At 37.5% G+C, this 13,255-nt stretch overlaps 2 protein-coding genes across 3 annotated transcripts; both read left to right on the forward strand.

Annotated features, from left to right (window-relative positions):
- The first annotated feature begins 1,965 nt into the window (after nucleotides 1-1,965).
- Nucleotides 1,966-6,979, forward strand: LOC145894518 (uncharacterized). The gene is made up of 3 exons (XM_082983135.1): nucleotides 1,966-2,084; nucleotides 3,310-3,372; nucleotides 3,630-6,979. The coding sequence occupies exons 1-3, from the start codon at nucleotides 2,066-2,068 to the stop codon at nucleotides 6,197-6,199; spliced, it is 2,652 nt and encodes an 883-aa protein (XP_082839261.1). The 5' UTR covers nucleotides 1,966-2,065; the 3' UTR covers nucleotides 6,200-6,979.
- A 1,680-nt stretch (nucleotides 6,980-8,659) lies between these two features.
- LOC145894366 (uncharacterized) lies at nucleotides 8,660-13,019 on the forward strand. Of its 2 annotated transcripts, XM_082982931.1 has the most exons (3): nucleotides 8,660-8,756; nucleotides 9,229-9,318; nucleotides 9,772-13,019. In XM_082982931.1, exons 1-3 carry the CDS (start codon nucleotides 8,738-8,740, stop codon nucleotides 12,177-12,179), a joined length of 2,517 nt encoding a protein of 838 aa, XP_082839057.1. In that variant the 5' UTR covers nucleotides 8,660-8,737; the 3' UTR covers nucleotides 12,180-13,019. The 2 variants fall into 2 exon arrangements, with proteins under 2 accessions (XP_082839057.1, XP_082839056.1); XM_082982930.1 differs by lacking the exons at nucleotides 8,660-8,756; nucleotides 9,229-9,318 and adding an exon at nucleotides 9,361-9,490.
- The last annotated feature ends 236 nt before the right edge of the window (nucleotides 13,020-13,255 follow it).

The following is a 13,255-nucleotide window of genomic DNA, read 5'->3' on the forward strand; positions in this document are numbered from 1 at the left end:
ACATCACAAAATCTAAGTGACGTGAGGTGCGAAATGCATGAATTTCCTCGTTATTTCGTTGTGCCATCTGAGAAAAATCGATTACAGATTATGACATAGCATTAATAATGACCCTTGACAATGCAACAGCAGACAAATTTCTGTGGTGCTTTTTGTGGTGCATGTCGGTGGTAAATTCAAAAATTAAACTTAAATGGCGAATTTGCCAAAGTGGCATTGCACTTGAGTTTCTTTAAAAGATATGAATTAGGGGTTTGTGGTCAGTTACAAAAAACATGCTCCACCTTCTACAAAGTCGCAATCTTAGGAGTTGCTCTTATGGTCTCAAACGTTTGTTTGTGTAAATTGCAATGAATACGTTGTTGGAATGCTTGGGTGATTCGACACAAGGAACATTCTTATTCGCAGCGGAAAAACGCCAGACGATAACATCCAGATATGGTATAGTATGCAAGTGTATTTTTGTAAGCAAGATTTTTTGTAATGTACAGTATATTTTCGGTGCTACCTGCATGTCCGTATCAACAATATACATGTTATTTTATGTTACATACTCATAAATTCAGCATTGTGTAAGCTGCAGACAGATGGCTACTGTTTCGACCTGAAAGGTCTCATCAGTGCAGCTACACAATTCATATTATTGGCTCCACTTTGCTTATAATAAGATTCAGCAATGCTTTGCCTTCTGAAACAGCCTATATAACACATTACTATATATAATTTAAACCCCGGCCAGAAAAACACTAAACACATTAAGCTGCAGTCAGTGATGTGACTTAAAAGGACTTTCTCCTTAATATATATTAAAGTCGCACCATACGTTAAAAACAAATCTTACATATTTATATTGGTGCTGGTAAATACTATGTCACACCAAGAAAACTCCAACCAATTACACCCACGCGATTTTGTTTCCATTGTTTTATGTTCTGCCTGGACGTCTTTTTGTTCTTGGTCTCTAGCGCTTGCTTGTAATGAATAGGTTTTAGGAACGCATGGGCGATAATTCTACACAAAGAACATTCTTTCTGCGCAAAAATTTAAACAAGACCAAGTTGCCTGTACAAAAGAATCAATATCTCACGGACAGCACAAAGACTTATTTTTCAGAAGCAGCGGTTCGTAACCAAGGAAGCTATTTACCTAGCCTTGTGGATGTCTGGAGGCTTGTGTATAGTACAATAACTTTATGACATTTATAGGGTTAACCGCGCGGTCGATGAATTCAAAGCTGTGCCCACAAGGAACTTGATTGCGAATTGTACTGCAGGTATCCTGGAACAAGTTACAGTTATTGCATAACCAACATTGTTTATCGCAACTCTATGAGTTTTTTTTTTATTCACGGTATAAATTCCGTGTTACCTTCATGGTCATATTAACAATTGCACGTTATCACCATTTAATTTTGACATGTACGGCATGCTTCTACACAAAAACATGTACAAATACGACCCATATCAGATTGTCGTGGTTTCCGCAGTGGTAACAGCTTGGGTTGTGCTTGACTGCTTCCACCTACGCTTAACTGCGAAAAAGTGAATGTCAAGTGTTCTCAAAATTCTGCACAGGTTTATTACTAGGGAGGCAGACGACTTGTTAGTTCGAAAACGAACATTAAATCTAAGACAACATAGCAGTTGGTTTAGAGGTTGTTGTAGTTACAGCAATGTCAGAGAAATAACATAACATACTGTCTGCAGTAGCAAGATGTAGCGCACAAAACTTAGTTGTCATTCAGCCATTCAACAGAACAGCCAAATAGTACAGTTGTAGCCATAGGGCAATGTTGTTGTCATGAAAAACAAAAACAGCAACGTACAAGATCGTGTTTGTAACAGCAGCAATTTCGCACACAAATAAAGTGTAGTAGTTTGAGTAATGTTATGTCTATTTCTTCACCCTAAGACATATTTGCAGAAAGATGTGATTTGATTTTGATGAGACTGTTTTATTCAATCAGGTGTCTGGACTTTTCTGAACTTTCATGTCGGCGTATGTAATAGTAAACTGAGACCTGGTCTTCTTCATTTTGTAACTACTGGACAAGTAGAAAACAACGATGACTAATGCCACGACTGGTAAGACGTTTTATGAATACGCTTGGCTAGCCATGGGGTTTACAATGCCTTTTTCGTGTTGCAACAGAGCTTATGTTGTTGTAAAGTCGAAATGTTTGGCATGTAGTCTTAAGTAAATGTCCGTCTAATGGATCGTAGCTGATGGTTTTGAACCAATTTTTCTCCTGTAATGAACCAAGTAACTCCTGGTTGAGAACCTATTCATGGTTCCGCCTTCGCGTTAACAATCCTTCTGACGACTGACGTCACAATGCCGCAGGTAAAGATTGGCTGAAAATGCATTGGGTTAGATAGGAGTTGTATACGATAACGCGTGTAGCGCTGCGGTAGACTCATTTTTGTGGGAAAAATTTTGCGTTTAGGTGAAGCAAATATTGTCGAGCAATATAAGTACCAAGCGCCAAAAACGAAAATGTACACTAAGGCAAAGATAAGCGTCTCGAATTGACGGCAACAAAGCGCGTCTGGCAGCAACTTGACTGTTGTATGTGTTTTTACTGCGGCGAACAAATCTTGATCGTGTCAAAACTGACAGCAGACGAACCCTGAAACTTATCGATTTTGTTTTTTTGATAATGCGTTCAACTAAGTTACCTAGAGAGTTAGCAGAACACGTTTATAATTTGATTTTAGGTCTCACGTTTCATATGCTGCGACATTCCCAACCAATGAGGCAGTAAACGCGCACATCGGTGCAATTAAGCTGTCAGACCCGCTAGTTGCCGTTAATTCGAGACGCTTTTCTTTGCCTAAACGTAAATTTACTATTTTGGTATTTGGTACTTGTATTCAACGACAATTTCTGCCTCTACAAAACAAAAGTTCACACAAAACGATTTACCGCAGCGCTACACCCATTTTAGTAAACAACTCATATATCTAAACCAATGCATTTTCTGTACATCTTTACCTGTAGCATTGTGATGTCAAAATTAGTGATAAAGTCGAAACCATGAACTGTTTATTCCAATTGTTTATGAAGATAGACTATTAAGATTCAAATCGCATTACTGCTGGCAATTTGCAATAGACATGTTCCTTTACATTGTTTTAAAACAAAATCAATATTGTTCAGCTAGCATTACATCTCTAACAGTTTTTTTTCCTTTAGTTCTTTTGTGACTGTTATTATTAGATGTCTAACAAATAAAACACAACGCTTGGTATAAACGTTTTTCCACTAATTGAGCTTTGTAATATATGTTGCACCTTATTGTGTTTCCAGATTTCAGTATTTTCCTTGCCGGTGAGGCACATTATCACATTGTCAACGATACCTCACCACCTCGTAAGTAATACAAAACCGTTTGTCAATGTCTGTGCAGTTACTTTAGCATTTTTTTGTAACCACAGCACATGTTTTAAACCTTTGCATACTTTACAAAATTGTTTCTTTTACACAAGTCAAATTAAACCAAAAGTAGCCTACACGTTTCTAACAATGTAAATTTTCTTGTGTTTGTGACAAGGTTATTCAGAGTCAAACCGAAACTTTTCGACAACTGTTATGGATAAATATTCTTTTTTGCTGTTGTCCACATATAGATATGGAACAAAGTACTACTACAAGCCCCACATCAATTGACACTGTTGGACGTATTACACCTCGGTTCGTAGAAAGTCAGGCATATTTGCAAGCAAAACATCAACTGCAAGGAAAAATAGTTTCGGTGCTGCACCTGCAGGGGATGCCTGGTTCGGGGAAGTCCGAAATAGTTCGAAAGCTTGGTGCGGATTTTTCCAATGATGTCGAGGGGTCTTTTGCGAAATGGCATATTGAATGCAGTGATAAAAAACATGATATTAAGGTTCAGTTAAAAAAGCTACTTGAATCAATGGTGAAAAACAGTTTGGTGTTTGTCGAAGAAGGAGTGATGGAAACCGCCTTGGAATCCATGAATAATAACAGATGTCAGCAGTATGTTGATATACTTGCGTCATGCCAATTCCAAATTCTCGTCATTGTCGAAGATCCTAAACAGGAAGATCCAAGGTTTTTTAACAACTTTCTGGATTGTGTAACTTGCATGACAGGACGTCAAGCAAAGATGCATGTTTATGTCACTTCGCAATCTAAGAATATTTTTTCGACTATAAATCGGATTAATTTTTTCAAGCAAGAAATCAAAGGTCTGCTCCCTGATGAAGGCCTTGCTTTTCTGGATTTGACACAACATAGCACTGAGGTCGAAAGGAATGCTGCCAGTGAGATTATTCAGAGATTGAGTGGTTCTCCATTGGGTTTGTTAGCAGTGAAGGCTACACAACCTGAAAGTTATCAGGAGTATTTAAAAACTATAAAAAACGAATCTCTTGCACAAACTGTTTTTGAAAACGAGAAAGAGCAAATTAAAGATTTGAATCCAAATCAACGACACTTGTACGAAGCCATTTTGTTTTTATTAAGACCAAATAACGGCGACAGGAAAGCGCAGAGGAGATGGAATGCTATTTGCTCACTTTCTATGTTTCACCATGGTTACATACCACAGATTGTGGTGAAAAGAGTGATGCACTATTTGAGAGATGAGGAAGAAGATGACATTGACAAGTGCGCCTACCTTAACAAGGAGGAAACAAAAGATTTCAACAGATATTGCCTCAACATCGCTATTTGTAACAAAGAAGAAGACGGAAAAATATCCTTTCACGAAGTTGTTTTCAGAGCTTTGAGAATTGGACAAACCGCAGATTATGAGACATCTCTATGTGTAGCAATTAAAGCGTTGTCCAGTGTCGTCCACAAAGACGTTAGGAAATCAGAGGACTTGCAGATGATGAGAAGTATGCTTCCTCACATGAAGTCAGTGCTACATCGCCAAACAGGAAATAACAGCAGTATTTTTCTTCAGTTATGCCGTGCACATCTGCATGAGGTAATTGGCATAATAATCGGTTCGCATCAAAATCCTGATGAAGAAGTATCAGAAGCAGAAATCAACTTAACAAAGTCCATTAAAATTATAATCAATCTGGTCCACCAATTAAATGGAAACAGTACCTTAAAGTTAGATGTTATTATGAAACAAAATGAAGTTGGAAATGCTGATTCCAGAGCTAAATCGATAGTTGACCAACTTGTTGATGCTGGAAAGAGCATGTATGGCCTTGGTTTTTACATTGATCAATATATGTCCATCGTGCTGCAACCCAAATCGAATGAAATACCACAATATAGTGCACATGAGGGTGTTACCAATTACTTTGCCAAATGTTTAGAGGAGCAGATACCGTCACATCCACAAAAACTGAAATTGTTTCGAAAATCAGAACCTTTCCTCCAAGAAAGGAAGCTCTGCTTAACACTGTTTGCAGAAAGAATAACATCGATTTTACACACTCTAAGTCGTTTGTTAATCTATTACAAAGGTCGAAGGACAACCGCGAGGAGGAAACGCTTCCAATGGTTTTCCACCTTGTGCTTGGCAATTTGTGATGAAATTCACCAAAGGTTCAGAATCGCACCTATCTTTTTGCGCATCAACGCAGGTGCATCTCTTAGCATCAGATTGAAAGGACTTAAAAGTTTTTCTGCGCAGGAAAGACGCGCAATTCTGGTCGAAACGAAAGAGTTTATTAAGGATAAGCTACTAACAAAGCGTTCCCGCGAGGCTGAATTTTATGAACATGGGATAGCAAAGCACGTGGACACAGAGGAACACAACGTTATGACACACAAGCGCTCGCTTGTTCGCATAAATGCCAAACTTATATCCCTCAGAACCGGTCAGTTTGACACCGACGCAGCTGACGATGTTTGTCGAGATTTGCACGAACTTGCCAGAGCTAACATGGAATGGGGACTCTCTCCGAAGTGTATTGTTTATTGTGGAAAGTATTGGGCAGCAAAGCGAGATTATAGAAAAGCTTTACAACACTTTGAAGAAGCTTTGGAGTGTGAGGTAGTCCGGTTAAGTTCAGACGAATCATCCCGATTGTTTCCTTGGGCTTGCTACAACCACGCGAGGGCGGTATTGAGAGGACATATTTCGGATCAGGCAGTTAAGAGCAAAGCACAATGCGAGGAAGCTCTAAAACATCGCAACAGAATGGAAAAAGATCTTGTCAAAAAGCTGGAAGAATGTATTTCAAATCTTGACCTACTACTTTGTTAATATGTCTTGTAAAGTTTGAATTAAAGATATTTTGTTTGTGGATTTGGTAGATTTATTTTATCTATTGTAACATTCGAAAACGGTTTGTCCAAATTGAATTTTCGTTACTTTGCCGTACAAATTTCTTGTATTTTTGGTGATTTTCTTATTCCTGCTGCTGCTTCCCGAAAAAAACTCAAGTTCTCTTGAATTTATTTTCCATTATGATCATTTAAAATTTATATTGATTTGGTTTTCGTTGCGTTGCTTGCATCAGATTATACTTTTGTCAGAGTAGGGTTAGAAATTATTGCTTTTCCTTCAACCGACCTTGCTCACGTGCTATGCATGCAACGGCAACATTGTTAATTTAACACATTTCGGGGTCATACTTACCTACTTAACGCCCAAATGTGACATTTGTTTGCAGAAACAAATTCAATGTCCATCCATTCGGCACCATTAATTTTTTTTAGACTTGTTCTCAGATACACACAATAGCGTGTTTTTCATGGACGGAAAGCTATATGCAGCTGATATTAGCTGAATAAATTAGCGCAATAAAAACATCAGCAATTGTAAAACATTACGTGTATTTGCCAAATGAAACTTCTGTATTTCCAAATTTACTTGCAATTTGGTGAAACCCCGGTTATGCCACTCGCGTTTTTGTATGGGTAGCTCCCTGTTGGACACATTTGTTCGCTTTGTTGGCATTTTTTTTCGTACCGAAAGGACGACGCCGTTTGGGCGAATTTGATATACTCTGCTGATTTCATAAAAAAATCGTACTCACGATGATTGTCTGCAACTCTTTGTAAGCATACTGTTAGATATTTGACAAGTAAGGACAGATCCGTCGGTCACCACCAAGCAGAGTTGATTCCTGTAGTTTTGTGACATTTTCTCTTTATTTGGATTCGTAAACAGTTCTTAACAAGCGCAATTCTGAAAAAAGCTTTGAAATACTTTCCAAATGACAAGAATAAGGAAACTGCATGCACAAGGCCTAAACGTTTAGGATTGTGAAGATAAGTGTTGCGTCCGGTTGGAAACGTAATCAACAATTCTAATGAATATTGACAAGGGAACTTAATAGTAGTAGCACGTCAAACAAAAATTAAACCAAACCATATGTATTGGTCTTCTGACAGATAAAGGTTCAATCGCACTTAAAAACAGTATTTTCAGACGCATTCCTCAGTGGTGATGGGCTGATGACACGTCGGTGTTTCACGTCATTTTGGTGGTTGCCATCGTAGATTTGATCTTTTTTGACGTAGGTAAAATGTAGACATTGGTAGTTCTTTTTCTTGCCCTATAAATATACATATAAACAATACCTACATATAACATTAATGTTAGCTCCCAAGGCATTGTGACTGACTGATAAATAGCGTGATTCGCACTGCTGTCTGACGCAGTCGGCCCTCTCCCTTTTTTCGTAATACGTGACATTCGACTAGTTTCGCTTAGCTGAATTTTTCCGGTTGCGCAACTGTCTGCTCTTCGGCAGGCTAAAAGCTTGACGTAAATGCAGTCATCCATTGCCTACAAATAATGATGAACAGTTGCGTTCAAAGCGTTTGTTCTCGATTATGATACACCGACTGAATAATCTGCATAGACTATTAAAAACACATCCTGTTGAATAGAAGGAATGTGCAATACTAAATCCTCAACAAATCTGAACATCGACAATCAATACGAAATAAACAAATGTGCCTAGAATCATAGATTTTCGTCATAGTATTTACACCAATGGATTGCCCAAAATAAACACATGCGAATTATGCACATGCATATAAAAACAAAAATGAATTGCTGTAGTCACAGCTAAACTACAAAGCATTATATTTAGTGGTTCAAAAGCAGTTTTATTAGGATTTATTGTTATTTACTGGACAATTTTAGTGTTATCCTTCCGGGTGTACCTGCAACTCTGTTGCCATTGTATTTTTACATCTTTGACATGATGCTTTCATCACAAATAACTCATTTACAAGAAAGTAAAATCAACCATACCAAGTTGTTCGGTTTAACATTTACTGGATTTTCAAAACCGTAGCGACTCAAGTTCTATGGGTCACTTGGTACGCCTGCGCGATTCAGAAGACACGCCTACGCGATTCACTAAGGTCATTGTTCACGGAACTCTGCAAATAACCAAGTGGTTTCAAATTTTGAAAAGGTAAGGGCGAGGTGTTGGTGAAAAAACGTTTAGTGGTGAAAACAACACCGTACCTAAATCCAATTTGCAAACGTTTTCATACATTACTTTTGCAAAAATACCCAGGTAGTTAGTTTAGAGGTGTTTACATTCTAGTTTCCGTAGAGAAAATAGTTGTACACATACTACAGTGACAAACGTGAGCACACAGCGTATAGTAGGATGTAATTCAGCAGGGGTTAAGTCAGCATTGTAATTCAGCATGTTGACAAATGTTGAAAAGTCATTAAGTTTCAATTTTTATACTGTACAGAAAAACTTGATAATAATAGACTACTATATGTATTTTCGGATTGCAATCATTCGAACCGGTGGAAAATTTGATAACGATGACAGATCAAAAAGGAGGTAAAGCTATCATAAGACATCACTAGGCTATAGTCTGGCTTTGGAACAGCTATTAAAACAGCTTTCTGAAACTGGTTCTTTTTTTGCTTACTGAGTATGAGCCTTTTTTCTTTCCCCTATTTAACTTCCACCCATAAGGTAAAATACAAGAATACAATGATGATTTTTGTTAAAACACGTTGTTAAAAAGGCACTCGCTCATAATTTTTACAATCTAAATTTATTCAATCATAATTGGCCTAAAAACAAACAAAACAAACAAACAAAAATCGTATACTGAACGACATGTTTAAACGGGTAATAGTAAAGAATCTTTTGCATATCAAACTGTAACAACAAATTCGTAAGTGTGCACTTTACTTCAAAGTTTAATACTTTACAACCATTTAAGGATTTGCAAAACATGGAAAATTGGTACAATTTTTCACCTTCATATATTGTTGATAATATATAGAATACCTTGATGTTTTAGTACAAAGTTCAGGTTGGAACCTAAAGGATAACAACATTTCCACTGTGAGCGGAGATGTATATCACATTTACAACGTTGCTTCCCAGCCTAGTAAGTGCTGCAATCTATATTTGAGACTCCAAAGCTGTAATTTGTCAATGTTTGAACATGTGGACTGCGTCTTCAAAGAAATTGGGTCAAAGACAAATTTTTGCAGTGTTCGCAAAAATTATGCATTGTAAAACTAGTGTGAAACAATACTTATACAAGTGTTTCAAAACAAGTAAGACATCAAGCGATACCAAGTATTTGTTGGCCATTAGGCTGTTCGGTGTTTTTATAAACTTTCTGTCTACAAGAATTTAAATGACAGAAAGTTACAGTAATAATCGCAGCCACAAAGGCAAATCATTTTGCTACATATCAATACAGCTGTCGTACACTAATACTGGCATATTTATACATAATGAGAAAGTTGAACAAACAGTCCAATTCTAACTGTATTATGTCTTACCAATTGAAATTTTGATAGTCTTCTTTACTATCTGCGTACATGTAATATAGGTTCTTCACAAAATGAGATTTCAAATCCACAATCCCTTGACAATGTCGGCCAAGTGACACGACGATTCGTAGAAAGTCAAGCTTACCTGCAAGCTAACGAACAACAAGAGGGAAACGCTGTTTCGGTGCTGCACCTACACGGGATGCCCGGTTCGGGGAAGTCCGAAATTGTTCGGAAACTTGGGGCGGATTTTTGCAATGATTTCGAGGGACCTTGTGTCAAATGGCATATTGAATGCAGTGATAACAACCATGATATTAAGGTTCAGTTAAAAAAGCTACTTGAATCAATGGTGAAAAACAGTTTGGTGTTTGTCGAAGAAGGAGTGATGGAAACCGCCTTGGAATCCATGAATAACAACAGGTGTCAGCAGTATATTAATATACTTGCGTCATGCCAATTTCAAATCCTCGTCATTGTCGAAGATCCTAAACAGGATGATCGAGAGTTATTAAACAATTTTGTAAACTGCATAACTTGTGTGCCAAAACGAGCAGCAAAGTTGCATATTTATGTCACTTCGCAATCCAAAAACATTTGCGACATTCGCGAAAGTACAACTTATGTCATGCAAGAAATCGCAGGTCTAGAAACAGAGGAGGGTCTTGCTTTTCTCGGATTCGAAGTGAACCGCAATAGAGACGAAAAAGAAGCTGCCAGTGAGATTATTCAGAGACTGAGTGGTTCTCCATTGGGTTTGTTAGCAGTGAAGGCTACACAGCCAGAAAGTTATGAAAACTATCTCAAAAATATTGATAACAAATCTCTAGAACAGGAGATTTTTGAAAACGAAAGAGAGCAAATTGAACAAATAAATCAAAGACAACGACACGTGTACGAGGCCATTCTGTTGATGTTGAAACCAAACATCGACGACAAGGAAGCGCAAAGGAGGTGGAAAGCCATTTGCTCACTTTCCATGTTTCACCATGGTTACATACCACTGATTCTTGTGAGAAGAGTGATGCACTATTTGAGAGAGAAGGAAGAAGTTGATGCTGCCAAGTGTGCCTTCCTTAACCAGGAGGAAGCAAAAGATTTCATCAGATATTGCGATAATCTTTCCATATGCAGAAAGGATGGAGAAGACGGAAATATATCGTTTCACGAAGTTGTTTTCAGAGCTTTAAGAGTTGGACAAACAAGCGAATATCAATCTTCTCTCTATTTGGCCATTAAGGCCTTGGCAAGTATCGTACATAAAGATGTAAGAAAACCGGAAGACTTTAAAATGATGAGAAGTATACTTCCTCACATTATATCCGCATTAAGTCGTCAAGCATTAGCTGACAGTGATTTTTTAGTGCAATTTTGTCGTGCACATTTGCATGAAGTGATTGGTACTATTCAGTGTTCTCGTCAAAAGCCCGATGAAGAAGTATCTGAAGCAGAAGTTAACCTAAATGAAGCAATTAAAGCGATAATTCGGATAGTCACAAGTTTAAATGAAGGCGTTATGTTGACCTTTGACAAGATTATGAAAACAAACTCTGATGAAGGGGCTAAAGAAAGGGCAAAATTCATAGTTGACCACCTCAGTGAAGGAGGAAGAAAGATGATGACAAATGGTTTTGACATTGAAAAATATATATCGATTATTTTACATCCAAAATCTAACGATATGAAAAATGACTTTCCTAACGATATTGCCGAATATTTTGAAAAATCCTTGGAAAATCAGACTCCGTTGCCTCCACAGAAGTTGAAATTGTTTCGTCAAGAAGAAAAACTTTTTCTTCAAAAAGAAAAACTCTACTCAACATATCTCGCAGAGAGAATAGCCTCAATTTTGCACAGCATGAGTCGTTCGTTAATCTTTTACAAGGGGGGCATCTGTCTGGAACGAAAAATGCGATTTCAGTGGTTTTCCACTTTGTGTTTGGCGATTTGTGATGAAGTTTACCAGAGGTTTGGAATAGCACTTATCTTCATGCGCATCAACGCAAATGCATCGGTCAGCATTAAACTAAAAGGCCTCAAAGATTTTCCTCCAAAGGAGAGACGCGAATTTCTGATTGAAACAAAAGATTTTGTCGACAAGCTCTTAATACAACATTTGCCAGGGATCAAGTACTACAAACATGGACTACCAAACTTTGTTCAAACAGAGGTTTTTGACGCCATGACGCGCAAGAACTCAATTGTCCGAATTAACACCAAGCTATTATCTGTTTGTGCAAAAGATGACATTGATATCAACGCTGCTGACGAACTTTGCCGTGATTTATACGAACAGGCCAGAGCTAACATGGAATGGGGGCTTTCACCCCATGTTATAGTTTATTGCGGGAAGTACTGGGTTGCAAAGGGTGAATATGCAAAAGCTTTACAACTATTTGAAGAGGCGTTGCAAAGATTTTCTGTGAATCATCCAGTTCAATCGGAGTGTATTTGTTGGGTTTGTTAAAATTGTGCGAGGGTTGTATTAAGTGGTAAAATCACAGATCGCGCGGAGTCAATTAAAACAAAATGCGAAGTAGCACTGAAAAATCGTGACATAAATGACAAAGACCTTGTTGAAAATGTGAAAGAAAGTGTTAGACAACTTGAAGTGCTAGTTGCTCAGTCGAAATAATTTCAAAAAGAATGATTTTTTGTTTCAACCTGTTTCCGTGATACAGCTAGTACTTAAACTCGAAAATGCATATTTCTTTCATATTGTATATACTGCATGAATGTATTCATATAGGTTTTTTTTTGTCTGAAGGTGATCATTTTTGCGATGTGAATTTCATGTGTGAGTTTTGTGGGAAGTTATTGCAAATGACATCGTTTATTTTGCGCCTGGCCGTTATGAAATGTTGTCTTCCGATGGTTATCCAGTTTCATGCGTTCTTTTGTAACTGAACATCATGCGATTTTTAGTTTTATGAAACGCGTTTGCCTTTATCTTTTTCCATGAAAAGGACCAGCAGCCTTATATGCTACAAGTAATGGCAGCTACATTCTGATTGTGCTAGCGTTTGTTTTGTCGTCATATAAATTTGGTTGTTTCCCATCAACTGCGGATTTTTGTGTATTGTTTTCAACGTATCGATCGATTTTTCCTTTCGTGCAAATTCTATAATTTGCGCTGCCTCATTAGGCATAAATCGGATGGACTTTACAGGAATTTTCCATTGTGGAAGTGTAACATTGCTTTAAATCGTCTTGTTAACCAAATGTTAATGTATATTGTGTATGTTCAAATATTGTAAGTTTTGTGTAGCAAATTACTTTATCTGAAGGATTGTAAATAAAAGCGTGATAGTACATAAGAAGTTGTGACAGAATATTATCTCTGAACGACAGGGGTTACGTAATTAAACTTTTCTTCAGCATTAGCTTTTTCTTCAGCAAATGCAATTGGAACTAAATACACCATTTCCAAACCAAGTGAAATTCTTCTTTTCTTACTCTATCGAATTTTGCTACGTAAGTACTACATCCATGAAAGTAGTATATAGTTGACAGAGTAGAGAACAAGGAGACTTCCTTCCGGTT

The sequence above is a fragment of the Ascidia mentula genome, chromosome 3, assembly GCF_947561715.1.
Source record: "Ascidia mentula chromosome 3, kaAscMent1.1, whole genome shotgun sequence".
Lineage (NCBI taxonomy): Eukaryota > Metazoa > Chordata > Ascidiacea > Phlebobranchia > Ascidiidae > Ascidia > Ascidia mentula.